Source organism: Oryctolagus cuniculus, chromosome 19 (genome assembly GCF_964237555.1).
Source record: "Oryctolagus cuniculus chromosome 19, mOryCun1.1, whole genome shotgun sequence".
Lineage (NCBI taxonomy): Eukaryota > Metazoa > Chordata > Mammalia > Lagomorpha > Leporidae > Oryctolagus > Oryctolagus cuniculus.
In genome coordinates this window covers 44,856,734-44,870,199 of record NC_091450.1, presented here as the reverse complement: position 1 = coordinate 44,870,199, position 13,466 = coordinate 44,856,734, and the positions used below count along the sequence as shown (strand labels likewise).

Below are 13,466 nucleotides of genomic sequence, written 5' to 3'. Positions count from 1 at the left end.
TCCCATACCAGAGGGCCTGAGTTCAAGCCCCAGCTCTACTTGAGTTGCAGTTTCCTGTAATACCCCCAGGAGACAACAGGTGGTGGCTCGAGTTGTTGGGTCCTTGCCACCCACACGGACCCAGGTTGAATGCCTGGTCCTGGCTTCTGCCTGGCCAGCCATGGATGTTGTGCATACTTGGAGCGCTAAACAAGGATGGACGGTCTCCCGACCTGTCCCTTTCTCTTTTGTGTGTCCCTGTCTTTCCAATCAATACAAAAAATTTGGGGCCAGTATTGTACATAGTAGGTTCAGTCACCTTTGGTAATGGCAGCGTCCCATATGGGCACTGGTTTGTATCCAGGCTGTTCCACTTCTGATCTGGATTCTCCCTGATGTCCTGGGGAAAGCAGTGGCAGGTGGAACAAGTGCTTGGGGCCCTGCCACCCTCACGGGAGACCTGGAAGACTGGACTCCTGACTCCTGACTCCTGGCTTTGGCCTGGCCCCATGGTGGTTGTTTCAACCATCTGGGGAGTAAACCAGTTGGATGGAAGATCTCTCTATGTCACACTCTCTGTATCCTGGGCTTTCCAATAAATAACTAATCATAAAAAAATAAAAAAAAATTGGTTTGCACACTGATCTTCCCCTGTCCCAAAGGGCCTCTAACTTCTGGCCAGCAGGACTGCTGCTTTCCTGCATTCTGTCCTGTGAAGTTTGCTCTTTTTACTGGCGAGGACTTGAGCATGGGTTTCTTGCTCTCCCCTCAGCACCGTGTCCAGGATACCAAACTGCTGGTTTTCACAGACAGCCCCACCCACCCTGGTAGCACCACAATCTCAGGGTGGGGAGGAGAGGGACACAGCTCCAGGCCAGCACACCACCTTCTCCCACTCCTCTTTCCTGGTCAGACACCATTCATCCATCCATCCATCAGAGCTGTCTGTTTTGTGGTTGGTTGGTTGGTTGATTTGGTGGATTCCCAGAGTCCTTAACGGTTGTTGGTTTTGTCGTGTTTCCTAGCTGTCGGACACATTGCTGGGGAAAGCAGCCATGAGCGCCTCCTTCAGCACCGGACACAGCCTAGGATCCGGCTGGGCTCAGGACCTCCCCTCCCATCTCGAGTCCCACGAGGTGAGTCGGCCCTCTTCAGTGAAGCTCTCCACTCAAACCCAGGCCTCCCCCAGCTGGCAAGGGGAGGTGCCAAAGATTGTATGTATGCCTGTGGGGGTCCCAACACTGCCTCAGGCAGTAGTGCCCAGCGTGGTGTGCACGTGAACTAGCAGATGGAACACCACCTTCCATCCCTAGGGTGTGCAAACTCTTACACTCAATGACACTTCACAAGGGATGTCGCTCCCCCTCTTCGTGGAGGAACGACACAGGACCCTGCGTTGTTCTTTCATCTGCTCGGCCCTCCCCTGGTTTGCTGCTGGTTCTTCCCGGGTTGGCTACCGACCCTTCCACCTCTGTGGAAGGGCGGTTCCCCCTGCCACTTTCCCCACTTCCGCGGGGGAGCAGCACACCGCCGGCCGGCTCTCTCGGGGGCTGCTCAGATGTTCCTCAGGTGTTCCTGGTGCATGTTGTCTCTCTCTTCCTTTATAGTCCTCTTCCACCAATCCCAACTCTGCTACCCACACGCCGAGTACGCTGCTCTCCTGCAATCAGGAGCAGGATCAGCTCCTGCAGGTCATCACTCAGGTTGGCGAGAGGCAGCTGCATAGAAGTTGTTACCTCCTCTCCCAGCGCCATATTGTGGGAGAGCAGATGCATAAAATAAGTCTTAATTCGAGTAACAGTCTAGTCCCAGTTGCTCCCCACAAAGGGAGCCCACCTTTTTGGAGCTTCTGCTCAGCTAAGCTCCCCCATTGGAGCACTATTTCACATCCCAGCTGCTCCACTTCCCATCCGATCTCCTGCTCGTGTGCCTAGGAATACAGCAGATCCGGGCCAAGTACTTTGGCCCTACCACCCATTTAGGAGAGTAGTAGGAGTTCCGTGCTCCAGGCTCCATCCTGGGCCCTCCCTGACTGTTGGGGTCCTGTGGGAAGTGACCAGAGGAAGGAAGACCTCTCTGTCACCACCTCTTTCACTCATTTCCATTTCAAATGCATAAATCTTTGTGAAAAATTACACACCACATGGTCATTTTCAGATCCATATGGAACCTTTATCAACACAGGCAATGAGTTGGATCTGGTTCCAGGGATTCAAACGCTTGCCACGTCACAAGGGAGGGAAGGCCAGGTCGGGTTGAGAAATACCCAGCACTCTCCCCACGTACCCATGGTGCAGCATGCACACCACAGAGAGCCCTCCATCGCCCCCCAGTCTCTTCTTCCACTGCTCTCCCCATTGTCCTGGATCCAGTGCCCTGTAGCGTTGATTTCTCAACACTGTTGCAGTGGATTGGTTTCTGAGAGGAACAGCGTGGTGGGGGCAAGAGGCGCGGAGTCACCACACAGACCCCGGGAGTCGGGTGAAAGCAGGCTTGAGGCGAGCAGCCGGCAGACTCGTTTATTTCAGTTGGACGTACATCTTATATAGCCAAGACCAGCCAATCTGGTCAAGGTGCGGTCTATGCCCCATCCAATCACAGCCTGCCAGGCAGTTTCCAAAGCCATCCAATCACAGCCTGTTGCCAGGTGGCTTTCAAAGCCATTCCTGAGTAACTAATGCTCGCTTGCCAGTGGCCACCTTGGCGTGGCCCTCTCATTCCACCACATTTCCCCCTTTTTGTTTATTTTTGAGCAACGGGAGGCATGATTCTTGGCCATACCATTGTTGACCCCGTTTCCCTGTGGTCTGCTACGCAGCTGTGCCTGTCTTAGGTTGTCCCCCAGGGGATCTTACCCGTCATTGACTAACCAGCGCTGAAATCGAGAGACCACAGGAGTGCTTGCTCAGATGGGGGTAGGAATGAGGAAGAATGGTTGTCAGGAATGGCATGACCGCACACAGGCTGTGGGCCATTTGAGTGGCTGACCAGACAGAGCTAGTGGGGCACAAAACAGTAAGAGATGTGGCTATGGGCAGTTTCTCAGGGTTGGATGATAGGGCAGGTGCGTCTGCTACCAAGGCAGAGTCTTGGTCTTGTTGAGCTGGTTCTGGTGGACTGTCCCAATTCCACACTAAGCCCAAGCTCAGCCTCCCTCGGCCCATCCTCGCCCACCCTCGGCCCTTCCTTGGCCCTCCCTCGGCCCTCCCTTGGCCCTCCCTTGCCCACCCCCTCCCACCCTTGCCCTCCCTCGGCCTACCCTCGCCCACCTTCGCCCTCCCTCGCCCTCCCTCGGCCCAACCTCAGCCCTCCCTCAGCCCACCCTCGCCCTCCCTCAGCCCTCCCTCGCCCAAACTCGGCCCACCCTCGGCCCTCCCTCAGCCCACCCTCGCCCCCCTCTGCCCTCCCTCTGCCCTCCCTCGCCCACCCTCACCCCACCCTCGCCCTCCCTCTTCCCTCCCTCGGCCCACCCTCGCCCTCCCTTGCCCTCCCTCAGCCCACCCTCGCCCTCCCTCGCCCACCCTCGGCCCACCCTGGCCCACCCCTGGACCACTCTGTTTGTCCCCATCCTCCATTACCCTGCCCGTGCCCATACCCCCATCCTGCCTTCACCCTTCCCTCACCCGTGTCCGCCACTCCCTTGCTCCCCGGGCCCTCTCCCCACAGACCGCTCTCCCTGCTCTGTCCCTGCCCTCGGCGCCTGTCCCTGTGCCACAGTGCTGGCAGCGAGGCCTAATAACAGCCACGGAGGATGACATCACAGAGGTCTGGCCTGTGCCAACATGCTGTGCAGGTGACGTCATCGCCCTCAGTGGGACTGTGAGCCACGTGTGGAGCACACTCGCTCGTGTGCACTGGCCACTCTCCACATTGGTCCACTTCCCAGCCCATCACGGGGTGGCAGGTGTAGACGGGCTCTTACAGGGCTCATGACCAATGGAACCTAGTTTTAAACTAACCCCAGAGCAGGGAGGAGTAAGTGTACAGCATTCCTTCAGATCAGTCACAACAGAGCTGCCCCTTCTCTGCTCGCAGGTCTTCCTCAGGCTGGGTGAGAGGTCAGTGCCGTGGGCTTTACCCTCAATTGACAGTCACCAGAAAACGATGACAAATTGAACATACCACAGTGGGACATGGACACTGGCAGATGACCCTTCCCAAATACAACTACTCTGATATTTTCTGAGTTTTTTGCAGGTGGAAAATCCAGAAAGCAGGGCATTTTAAAAAATTTACTTATATGAAGCTAACAGATTTCATGTATTTCATAGGTACAATTCTTTTTTAGAAAAGATTTATTTATTTTTAAGATTTATTTTATTTCTTTGAAAGACGGAGTTACACAGAATTGTAGAGACAGAGAGAAGATCTTCCACCTGCTTGTTCACTTCCCAGATGGCTGTAATGGTCAGAGGTGTGCTGATCTGGAGCCAGGAGTTTCTTCTGGGTCTCCCACGTGGGTGCCGGGGCCCAAGGACTAGGGCCATCTTCTACTGCTTTCCCAGGCCATAGCAGAGAGCTGGATCGGAAGAGGAGCATGTGGGATTAGAACCAGTGTCCATACAGCATGCCGGCGCTTCAGCCCAGGACTTTAACCCACTGTGCCATAGTGCTGGCCCTATTTATTTATTTATGTCAGAGTTACAGAGAGAGAGAGATCCAGAGAGAATCTTATTTTCTTAAGATTTTAATTATTTCAGAGATGGAGTTACAGACAGAAGGAGTGAGAGACAGAGAGGGAGGTCTTCCATCCGCTGGTTCACTGCCCCCAAATGGCTGCAATGGCTGAAGCTGTGCTGATCTGAAGCCAGGAGCCAGGAGCTTCTTCCGGGTCTCCTACGTTGGTGCAGGGGCCCAAGCATGTGGGCCATCATTACTGTTTTCCCAGACCATCAGCAGGGAGCTGAATCAGAAATGGAGCAGCCGTTGGGACCATCTCGGGAGTGAACCAGTGGATGGAAGACCTCTTTGTCTCTCTGCCTCTCCTTCTCTCTTTGTGTAACTTTAACTGTCAAATAAATTAAAAAAACTTCTAAAAAGGGCTACATAGAGCCAAAGACAACACACTTTTGCTTTCTTTTTACATTTTATTCAATTCTTTACTTAATTATTTTTGTATGTGAGGGACAGAGAGTCTAGTAGTGGTGGGGAGGAGAGAGAGAGAGAGAGAATTTCTCACCAGCTGATTGATTTCCCACTTGCTTACAACAGCTGGGGCTGAGCCAGGAGCTTACAGTCCAGTCTGGATCTCCTCCCACGTGCGTGTCAGGGACCCAAGTACTGGTGCCATCACCACTGTCTCCCAGGGTGTGCATGAGCAGGAAGCTTCAGGAGTGGAGGGGGACTCACACCCAGACACGGGGATGAGGGATGCTGGTGTCCTGTGTGGTGTCCTAACTGCTGCACCAAATGCCCCCCAGACAGCAGACTTCTAACAGGGAGTTGCAGGCTGTGTCCTCATCACCTAGTTATGAAGAAGGCCTTGTGGTCGATGTATGATATGGTACTTAGCTAACACTTTAAATCTCATGAAGATTTTAATACACAGCATGTAAATGTGTACTGCATTGGCACAGATGATGGTGTGTTTGGATGAGGTCACGGGCATGAGCACAAAGGGGTTGTTTAACAGTTACCTGCCATCCCCACTTGTCTTCAAATGTTGTGATTGAGATGGAACTCTAGCACATGAAAGCACTTGTTCACAGAGCCCTTTTTAGCCCTTTCTCCAGTCTTCTATGTAATATAAGCCTTCTACTCCAATAAAGCTGGATCTATTTTTTAATGACCCTTGATTTATTATTCTATTGACCCCTGTCCTCTAAGACTCTCCTCTCTTGCTGCTATAGTTCATATTCTCTTTTCTGTGTTGCCAATATCACTTTTTATCTGCCCCATTACACTTGACCTTATGGGGTCAAGTGTTCTCTGGTTGCTCTTACACATCTAGGAGTCTCACTTTCCTGACCATCTTGGCAACTCTCCATAGGTTGGGAACCATATTTTTGCGTTTTTAAAGATTTATTTATTTGAAAGGCAGAGTTATAGGCAGATAGAATTGGGGGGAGTGGGAGGTATTTTCCATCCACTAGTACACTCCAAATGGCCACAACAGACAGGGCTGGGGCAAGCCAAAACTGGGAACCTGGATCTTCATCTGGGCTTCCCACATGGGTGGCAGAGGCCTGAGAACTTGGACCATCTTCTGCTGCTTTCTCAGGTGCATTAGCAGTGAACTGGAGCAGAAATGAAGCAGCTGTGACATACATGTTATTATATTAAAATAGTATTTTATTTAAGATCTCCGTGGTGGAATCTGTTTCACACCTATGGAATCATGCCAACTGCAAACAAGGATAATTCGATTTTCTCTTTTCCAATTGCATGTTTTTGATTTCCTTGCCTTGCCTAATCGCTCTGGCTAAGACCTCAAGTTTCTTTTCTTTTCTTTTTTTTTTTTTTTTTTTTTTGACAGGTAGAGTTACAGACAGTGAGAAAAAAATAGAGAGAAAGGTCTTCCTTCCGTTGGTTCACTCCCCTAATGGCCGCTATGGCTGGCGCTGCACCAATCCGAAGCCAGGAGCCAGGTGCTTCCCCCCATGTGGGTGCAGGGCCCAAGCACTTGGGCCATCCTCCACTGCCTTCCCAGTCCGCAGCAGAGAGCTGGACTGGAAGAGGGGCAAGCGGGATTAGTACCCGGCGCCCCAACCAGGGCTAGAACCCGGGGTGCCGGCACTGCAGGTGGATTAGTCAAGTGAGCCCCGGCACCATCCAAGACATCTAGTTTCATATTGAATCAGACCAGTGAGAGTACTCTCTGCCCACTGTTATCTTTATCTGGTCAAAGATGTTAGAGGAATATTTTTGAATTCCCCATTTCATATGATATTGGCTGTGGGTTTGTCATGTGTGGGTTTATTAAGTGGAGAAATTTTTTTCCATATGCATGTGTTCATGATTTTAATCATGAATGGATTTTATATTTTATGAATCCTGAAAGCTTTGTGGGGAAAATGTGCTAATAATCTAATGGGGGTTTCCCTTAAAAGGGACCACTTGCTTTCCTGATTCAATTCTGTTTCTTTCTTGGTGTTGTTCCTTTGAGTACAAATATAAGGTGACAGAAATTTCTCTGCTAACTTTTCTCAGAGCTTTTGGGGCCTTCTGTACATCAGTGTCCATATATTTCTCCAGCGTGGGGAAGTTTTCAGCTGTTACCTCACTGTCCTGGATCTTCTCTCCCTCAGCGACTGCGGAAATTTGAATACTTGATCATGTTGTGTTCCCCTGGTCTCATGAAGCCATCTTCTTTTTGGTTCCTTTTGTCTGACTGGTATATTTAAAAAGGCTCATCTTTGAGTTCAGATATTCTCTGTTTTGCTCAGTCTAGTCTGTTGTCGATATTTGCAACTTTTTTGTCTTAATCACCTCATGTTTTGTAAGTTTTCTTTCAGTTCTTGTTCAAGGTCTCTGTCTCTGTTGAAGTTTTCATTCATTGATGTCATTCATCACTTGCATAACGTTCAGGTAACTGTCCATATTCTCTTGTGTCTCTCTGAGTATCCTCATGAAGCCCGTCTTTTGAATTCTTTATCTGACATTTTACGCACCACCTTCTTTGTGGTCAGCCACTATAGTGTTGTTATATTCTTTTTGGTAGCGTATTGTTTCACTTTTCACTCTTCTGTCCCTATGTTGATTGTTGCACATCTGGTAGATCAGTTTTTTGTATCATTTTTAAGGGAAGGTTTTCAAGGATTGCAAGATTTTTCCTGAATGTCTGTCTTTAGGTATTGACTTTGTAGCGTGTTTTGTCTCCGTTTCAAGTTAAAAATCATAATGGCCTCTCTCTATAGCTTCTTTTGCTGTAGTTCACTACAGCAGCATCAAGGGTGTAGGTATTTCTGGGGTCCAGTGGAGTTGCTTGGCTCCCTTGTGTGGAGTTCCTCAGCCACCACTAGTGGCAGGGAACAGAGATGCAGAAATGACATTCTTTCTGGAAGCACACCTGGCTGGCTCTGTGAGTGGGCCCAGTGACAGCTCACCACCCATCACCCAAATGTGATACAAGAAGTGCTAGAGATCACTGGTTCTGGGAGCAGGCCAAGCTGACGCTGGGACAGCCTGGTTATGTGGCCCTGAGCCATTGCATGATGGGCCAGAGCCCCAGGAGTAGCAGTGAAGCCCATTCGATGGGGCAAGCAGACCCCTAGTCACTGCCAGAGGGTGGGGCTGGAGCTGCTGTATTTATTTGATGCTGGGATTTGCAGACCACAGGACCTCCAGAGGGGCAGAAGTGACAGGAGTAGTGCTGGTGCTGGGCGCTGATTATTTTCTACACTTACATTATTTCAATGTTATTTTTATGAGGCAATACATCTTGGTCTAATGCTAAACTATATACCGTGATCATATCAGGAAATCTGCAGTCAGAAACAAATAATTGCATCATTCTAACGTTTTGCATATTGGTATTATTATATTATTCTCAAACATTTGATATTTCAGCTTTACTTCTTCTTTTTGTTGAGGCTTTTGAAAGTAAATACCACATTCCACAAATGTTTAGTGTAGTATATGCATGGCTTAGCCCCCAGAGTGCTTATATTCCACTAGATATAAATTTGAAAAACAAAGATATGCAATATATGTATATAACTTAATTTCAACCTTTTTTTATTTCGCCTTTGAAATCTTTTTTGGTTAAATATTTTGAAAGAAGTCAGAAAATATTGTGGGGAGTGCAACTGCTGAGTAAGGTTTTTAAAAGGCTGAGTCATCTCACCTGAGCTGCCAGGAGCCAGAAAGCAGAATATTCCTGAGAGTGGTGATTCCAGGAGCAAGAAGTGAAGGCAACTCCTCGTAAACAGCATTACCAAAAGCAGTGGGTTAAAATAAGTGAAGTAAAGGAATTGCTCCAGAAAAAACGTACCCATCAGATTTTCTCAGACTATCAAAGGTGTTAAAATAAGTATCACATAGCAGAATACTGGTAGCAATGCCACATTGCAATGTTAACTCTTGTACGGATGTTTAAAGGAAAATTACCAAAACATGAAAAAATATCTGAAAGCACAGCTGAATGAAAACCCAGAAGGGTAAAGGCTGTTATCAAATGATCCACTAAAACAGACATCAGACCAGCAGTCAATATGCATCGTGTTTGATGTAATTGTAGAGCAGTGAATTTTTCTCTCCTTGCACTCTCTACATTGCTCACGTCTCAGTTATAGGCTTGATTCTCTGTACAGACTACTTTATATCAGATGAGTGTGTGTGTGTGTGTGTGTGTGTACAAGTGCATTCTGAAGAGGAAAGGAGACCATAAATAGTTGAGAACAAAGTACTATCTAAATCAAAATGCAACTGTCACTCCTGTCTCTCTCTTTGTACTTTCAGAAAAGAGTTATTTGCCAAAGAGTGAATATCAAGGCCTTGACAATTATTCTAGCGAGGGCACAATGTTCGACTCCCAAAACAATGTAACCCAGTGGTTTTCAGCAAGAAAACGGCTGAATTCCCAAAGGAATTCCTTACTGTTAGTAAGACCTCTGAAAATTCACTAGTGAGAATAAATGCCACGAAATCTAACATTAGTACTCTGAACTGAATTTGCTTATGCCGGACCTCTAAGAAATGAATTGTATTCATTCCAGAGGCGTAGCCATTTTAAAGTAAAGCATCTTGGGGATTCCAAACTGGCAGAATGGGGAAAGGGTGGACTGCTTCAGGCTAGGGGGAAGAAAAAAACAGGGATGAAGTGTATTCTTAGGGGAGACTTGGAGAGCAAAGCACAGGAAGTGCTGAGGAAGGAAGAAGGACACCGTGGATCGTGGTGGAAGGCCCACGTGGATGCAAAGCAGCAAACACAGACCCAAGACAGGACCCCAGGAGCCGAGAGTGGGAGACTGCACCAGCTTTGGAGAGTGAGTGAGATCAGAGTGCAGAAACGCGTGACACTGGTGATCCAGCTGGAGGGAGAGCCTGGTCGACTGCACTGTCTGTGAATGCGGCCTGGAGTCCTGAGTGCGACAGGGCACCCACTTACCCAGTGGGAAAAAGGGGCACATTTCCCTCTCCCCACATCCCCACAAAGAGGTGGCTGAGAGAGGGCAGGTGGAATTGTGGGTGTAAGTAGCAGCTGAGCAGGTCTTGGGCATGTGCCAGCAGCTGGCAGTTCAGCTGGAGGATGGTGGGGAGAAGGTGCCATGTGAAATGAGGAGGGGCCGTGGGGAGTGACTCTTGGTGCACGTGTGGGATCCAGGGATATTGCCAGAGAGCAAAGTCCCTGTTCCCCACTGACCTGGAGTCTGGCTGGGAGGATGGCTGGGGGCTGTGCACCCAGGGAGGACTGTGAGGTACTCCCAGACACTCAACATAGCAGAGGCTCAGGGGCTCAAAACCCCAGGTAGGGCAGCCACAGAGAGCTGGTTCCGGGAACATGGCTCTCTCTCCACGGATGGGACAGCTTAATGAGGTGGAGCAGACCTTCTGACCCATGACTCGGGGAGCTTCCCCCAGGTATCCCAGTTGGATGCAGAGGCCCAAAGACATGGGCCATCTTCTCTGCTTTCCCACGTGGGAGATGTGAATGAAGCTCCTGGTTGCTGAGTTCAGTCTAGCCCAACCATGGCAACCCAGGATTCTCCTGGTAAACTTCTCTTTGGGGGAGGGTGTGTGGCACAGCGATGACACCACCTTGTGGGACGCTCCCATCCCATACCAGAGGGCCTGAGTTCAAGCCCCAGCTCTACTTGAGTTGCAGTTTCCTGTAATACCCCCAGGAGACAACAGGTGGTGGCTCGAGTTGTTGGGTCCTTGCCACCCACACGGACCCAGGTTGAATGCCTGGGTCCTGGCTTCTGCCTGGCCCAGCTATGGATGTTGTGCATACTTGGAGTGCTAAACAAGGATGGAAGGTCTCCCCACCTGTCCCTTTCTCTTTTGTGTGTCCCTGCCTTTCCAATGAATCAATAAAAAAAAATATGGGGCCAGTGTTGTAGCATAGTAGGTTCAGTCACCTTTGGTAATGGTAGCGTCCTATGTGGGCACTGGTTTGTATCCAGGCTGTTCCACTTCTGATCTGGATTCTCCCGAATGTCCTGGGGAAAGCAGTGGCAGATGGAACAAGTGCTTGGGGCCCTGCCACCCTCTTGGGAGACCGGGAAGTCTTAACTCCTGACTCCTGACTCCTGGCTTTGGCCTGGCCCCATAGTGGTTGTTGCAACCATCTGGGGAGTAAACCAGTTGGATGGAAGTTCTCTCTATGTCATACTCTCTGTATCTTGGGCTTTCAAATAAATAACTAATCATAAAAAAAATAAAAAAAATTGGTTGGCACACTGGTCTTCCCCTGTCCCAAAGGGCCTCTAACCTGTGGCCAGCAGTATGCCGCTTTCCTGTGTTCTGTCCTGTGAAGTTTGCTCTTTTTACTGGCGAGGACTTGCTCTCCCCTCCGCACCATGTCCAGCAAACCAAGCTGCTGGTTTTCACAGACAGCCCCACCCACCCTGGTAGCACCACAAGCTCAGGGTGGGGAGGAGAGGGACACAGCTCCAGGCCAGCACACCACCTTCTCCCACTCTTCTTTCCTGGACGGTCACCATTCATCCATCCATCCATCCATCAGTGCTGTCTGTTTTGTGGTTGGTTGGTTGGTTGGTTGGTTGGTTGATTTGGTGGATTCCCAGAGTCCTTAACGGTTGTTGGTTTTGTCTTGTTTCATAGCTGTCAGACACATTGCTGAGGAAAGCCAGACATGAGCGCCTCCTTCAGCACCGGACACAGACTAGGATCCGGCTGGGCTCAGGACCTCCCCTCCCATCTCGAGTCCCACGAGGTGAGTCGGCCCTCTTCAGTGAAGCTCTCCACTCAAACCCAGGCCTCCCCCAGCTGGCAAGGGGAGGTGCCAAAGATTGTATGTATGCCTGTGGGGGTCCCAACACTGCCTCAGGCAGTAGTGCCCAGCGTGGTGTGCACGTGAACTAGCAGATGGAACACCACCTTCCATCCCTAGGGTGTGCAAACTCTTACACTCAATGACACTTCACAAGGGAGCCCACCTTTTTGGAGCTTCTGCTCAGCTAAGCTCCCATGTTGGAGCACTATTTCAAGTCCCAGCTGCTCCACTTCCCATCCAATCTCCTGCTCGTATGCCCAGGAATACAGCAGATCCAGGCCAAGTACTTTGGCCCTACCACCCATTTAGGAGAGTAGTAGGAGTTCCGTGCTCCAGGCTCCATCCTGGCCCCTCCCTGACTGTTGGGGTCCTGTGGGAAGTGACCAGAGGCAGGAAGACCACTCTGTCACCACCTCTTTGACTCATTTCCGTTTCAAATGCATAAATCTTTGTGAAAAATTACACACCACGTGGTCATTTTCAGATCAATGTGGAAGCTTTATTTATCAACACAGGCAATGAGTTGGATCTGGTTGCAGGGATTCAAACCCTTGCCACGTCACAAGGGAGGGAAGGCCAGGTCGGGTTGAGAAATACCCAGCACTCTCCCCACGTACCCATGGTGCAGCATGCACACCACAGAGAGCCCTCCATCGCCCCCCAGTCTCTTCTTCCACTGCTCTCCCCATTGTCCTGGATCCAGTGCCCTGTTGCGTTGATTTCTCAACACTGTTGCAGTGGATTGGGTTCTGAGAGGAACAGCGTGGTGGGGGCAAGAGGCGCGGAGTCACCACACAGAGCCCGGGAGTCGGGTGAAAGCAGGCTTGAGGCGAGCAGCCGGCAGACTCGTTTATTTCAGTTGGACGTACATCTTATATAGCCTAGACCAGCCAATCTGGTCAAGGTGCGGTCTATGCCCCATCCAATCACAGCCTGCCAGGCAGTTTCCAAAGCCATCCAATCACAGCCTGTTGCCAGGCAGTGTCCAAAGCCATTCCTGAGTAACTAATGCTCTCTTGCCAGCGGCCACCTTGGCGTGGCCCTCTCATTCCACCACATTTCCCCCTTTTTGTTTATTTTTGAGCAACGGGAGGCATGATTCTTGGCCATACCATTGTTGGCCCCATTTCCATGTGGTCTCCGTACGCAGCTGTGCCTGTCTTAGGTTGTCCCCCAGGGGATCTTACCCGTCATTGACTAACCAGCGCTGAAATCGAGAGACCACAGGAGTGCTTGCTCAGATGGTGGTAGGAATGAGGAAGAATGGTTATCAGGAGTGGCATGACCGCACACAGGCTGTGGGCCATTTGAGTGGCTGACCAGACAGAGCTAGTGGGGCACAGAAGAGTAACAGATGTGGCTATGGGCAGTTTCTCAGGGTTGGATGATAGGGCAGGTGCGTCTGCTACCAAGGCAGAGTCTTGGTCTTGTTGAGCTGGTTCTGGTAGACTGTCCCAATTCCACACTAAGCCCAAGCTCAGCCTCCCTCAGCCCACCCTTGGCCCACCCTTGCACCACCCTCGGCCCACCCTCGCCCACCCTCGTCCCTCTCTCGCCCTCCCTCGCCCACCCTCGGCCCTCCCTCGCC

At 50.4% G+C, this 13,466-nt stretch overlaps 1 protein-coding gene across 3 annotated transcripts in view; it reads left to right on the top strand.

The window, feature by feature from the left end:
- The first annotated feature begins 780 nt into the window (after positions 1 to 780).
- LOC100354652 (C-C motif chemokine 24) overlaps positions 781 to 13,466 on the top strand; it is a 56,785-nt gene continuing 44,099 nt past the window's right edge. For 2 of the 3 annotated variants that reach the window (XM_070064496.1, XM_070064495.1), the window contains exons 1-2: positions 781 to 1,115; positions 11,707 to 11,818. In XM_070064496.1, the coding sequence (XP_069920597.1) occupies positions 1,035 to 1,115; positions 11,707 to 11,818 (193 nt within the window). In that variant the 5' untranslated portion in view covers positions 781 to 1,034. Of the gene's footprint in view, positions 1,116 to 3,801; positions 4,038 to 11,706; positions 11,819 to 13,466 lie in introns of those variants that run through there. The other variant, XR_011384572.1, reaches the window with a different exon arrangement.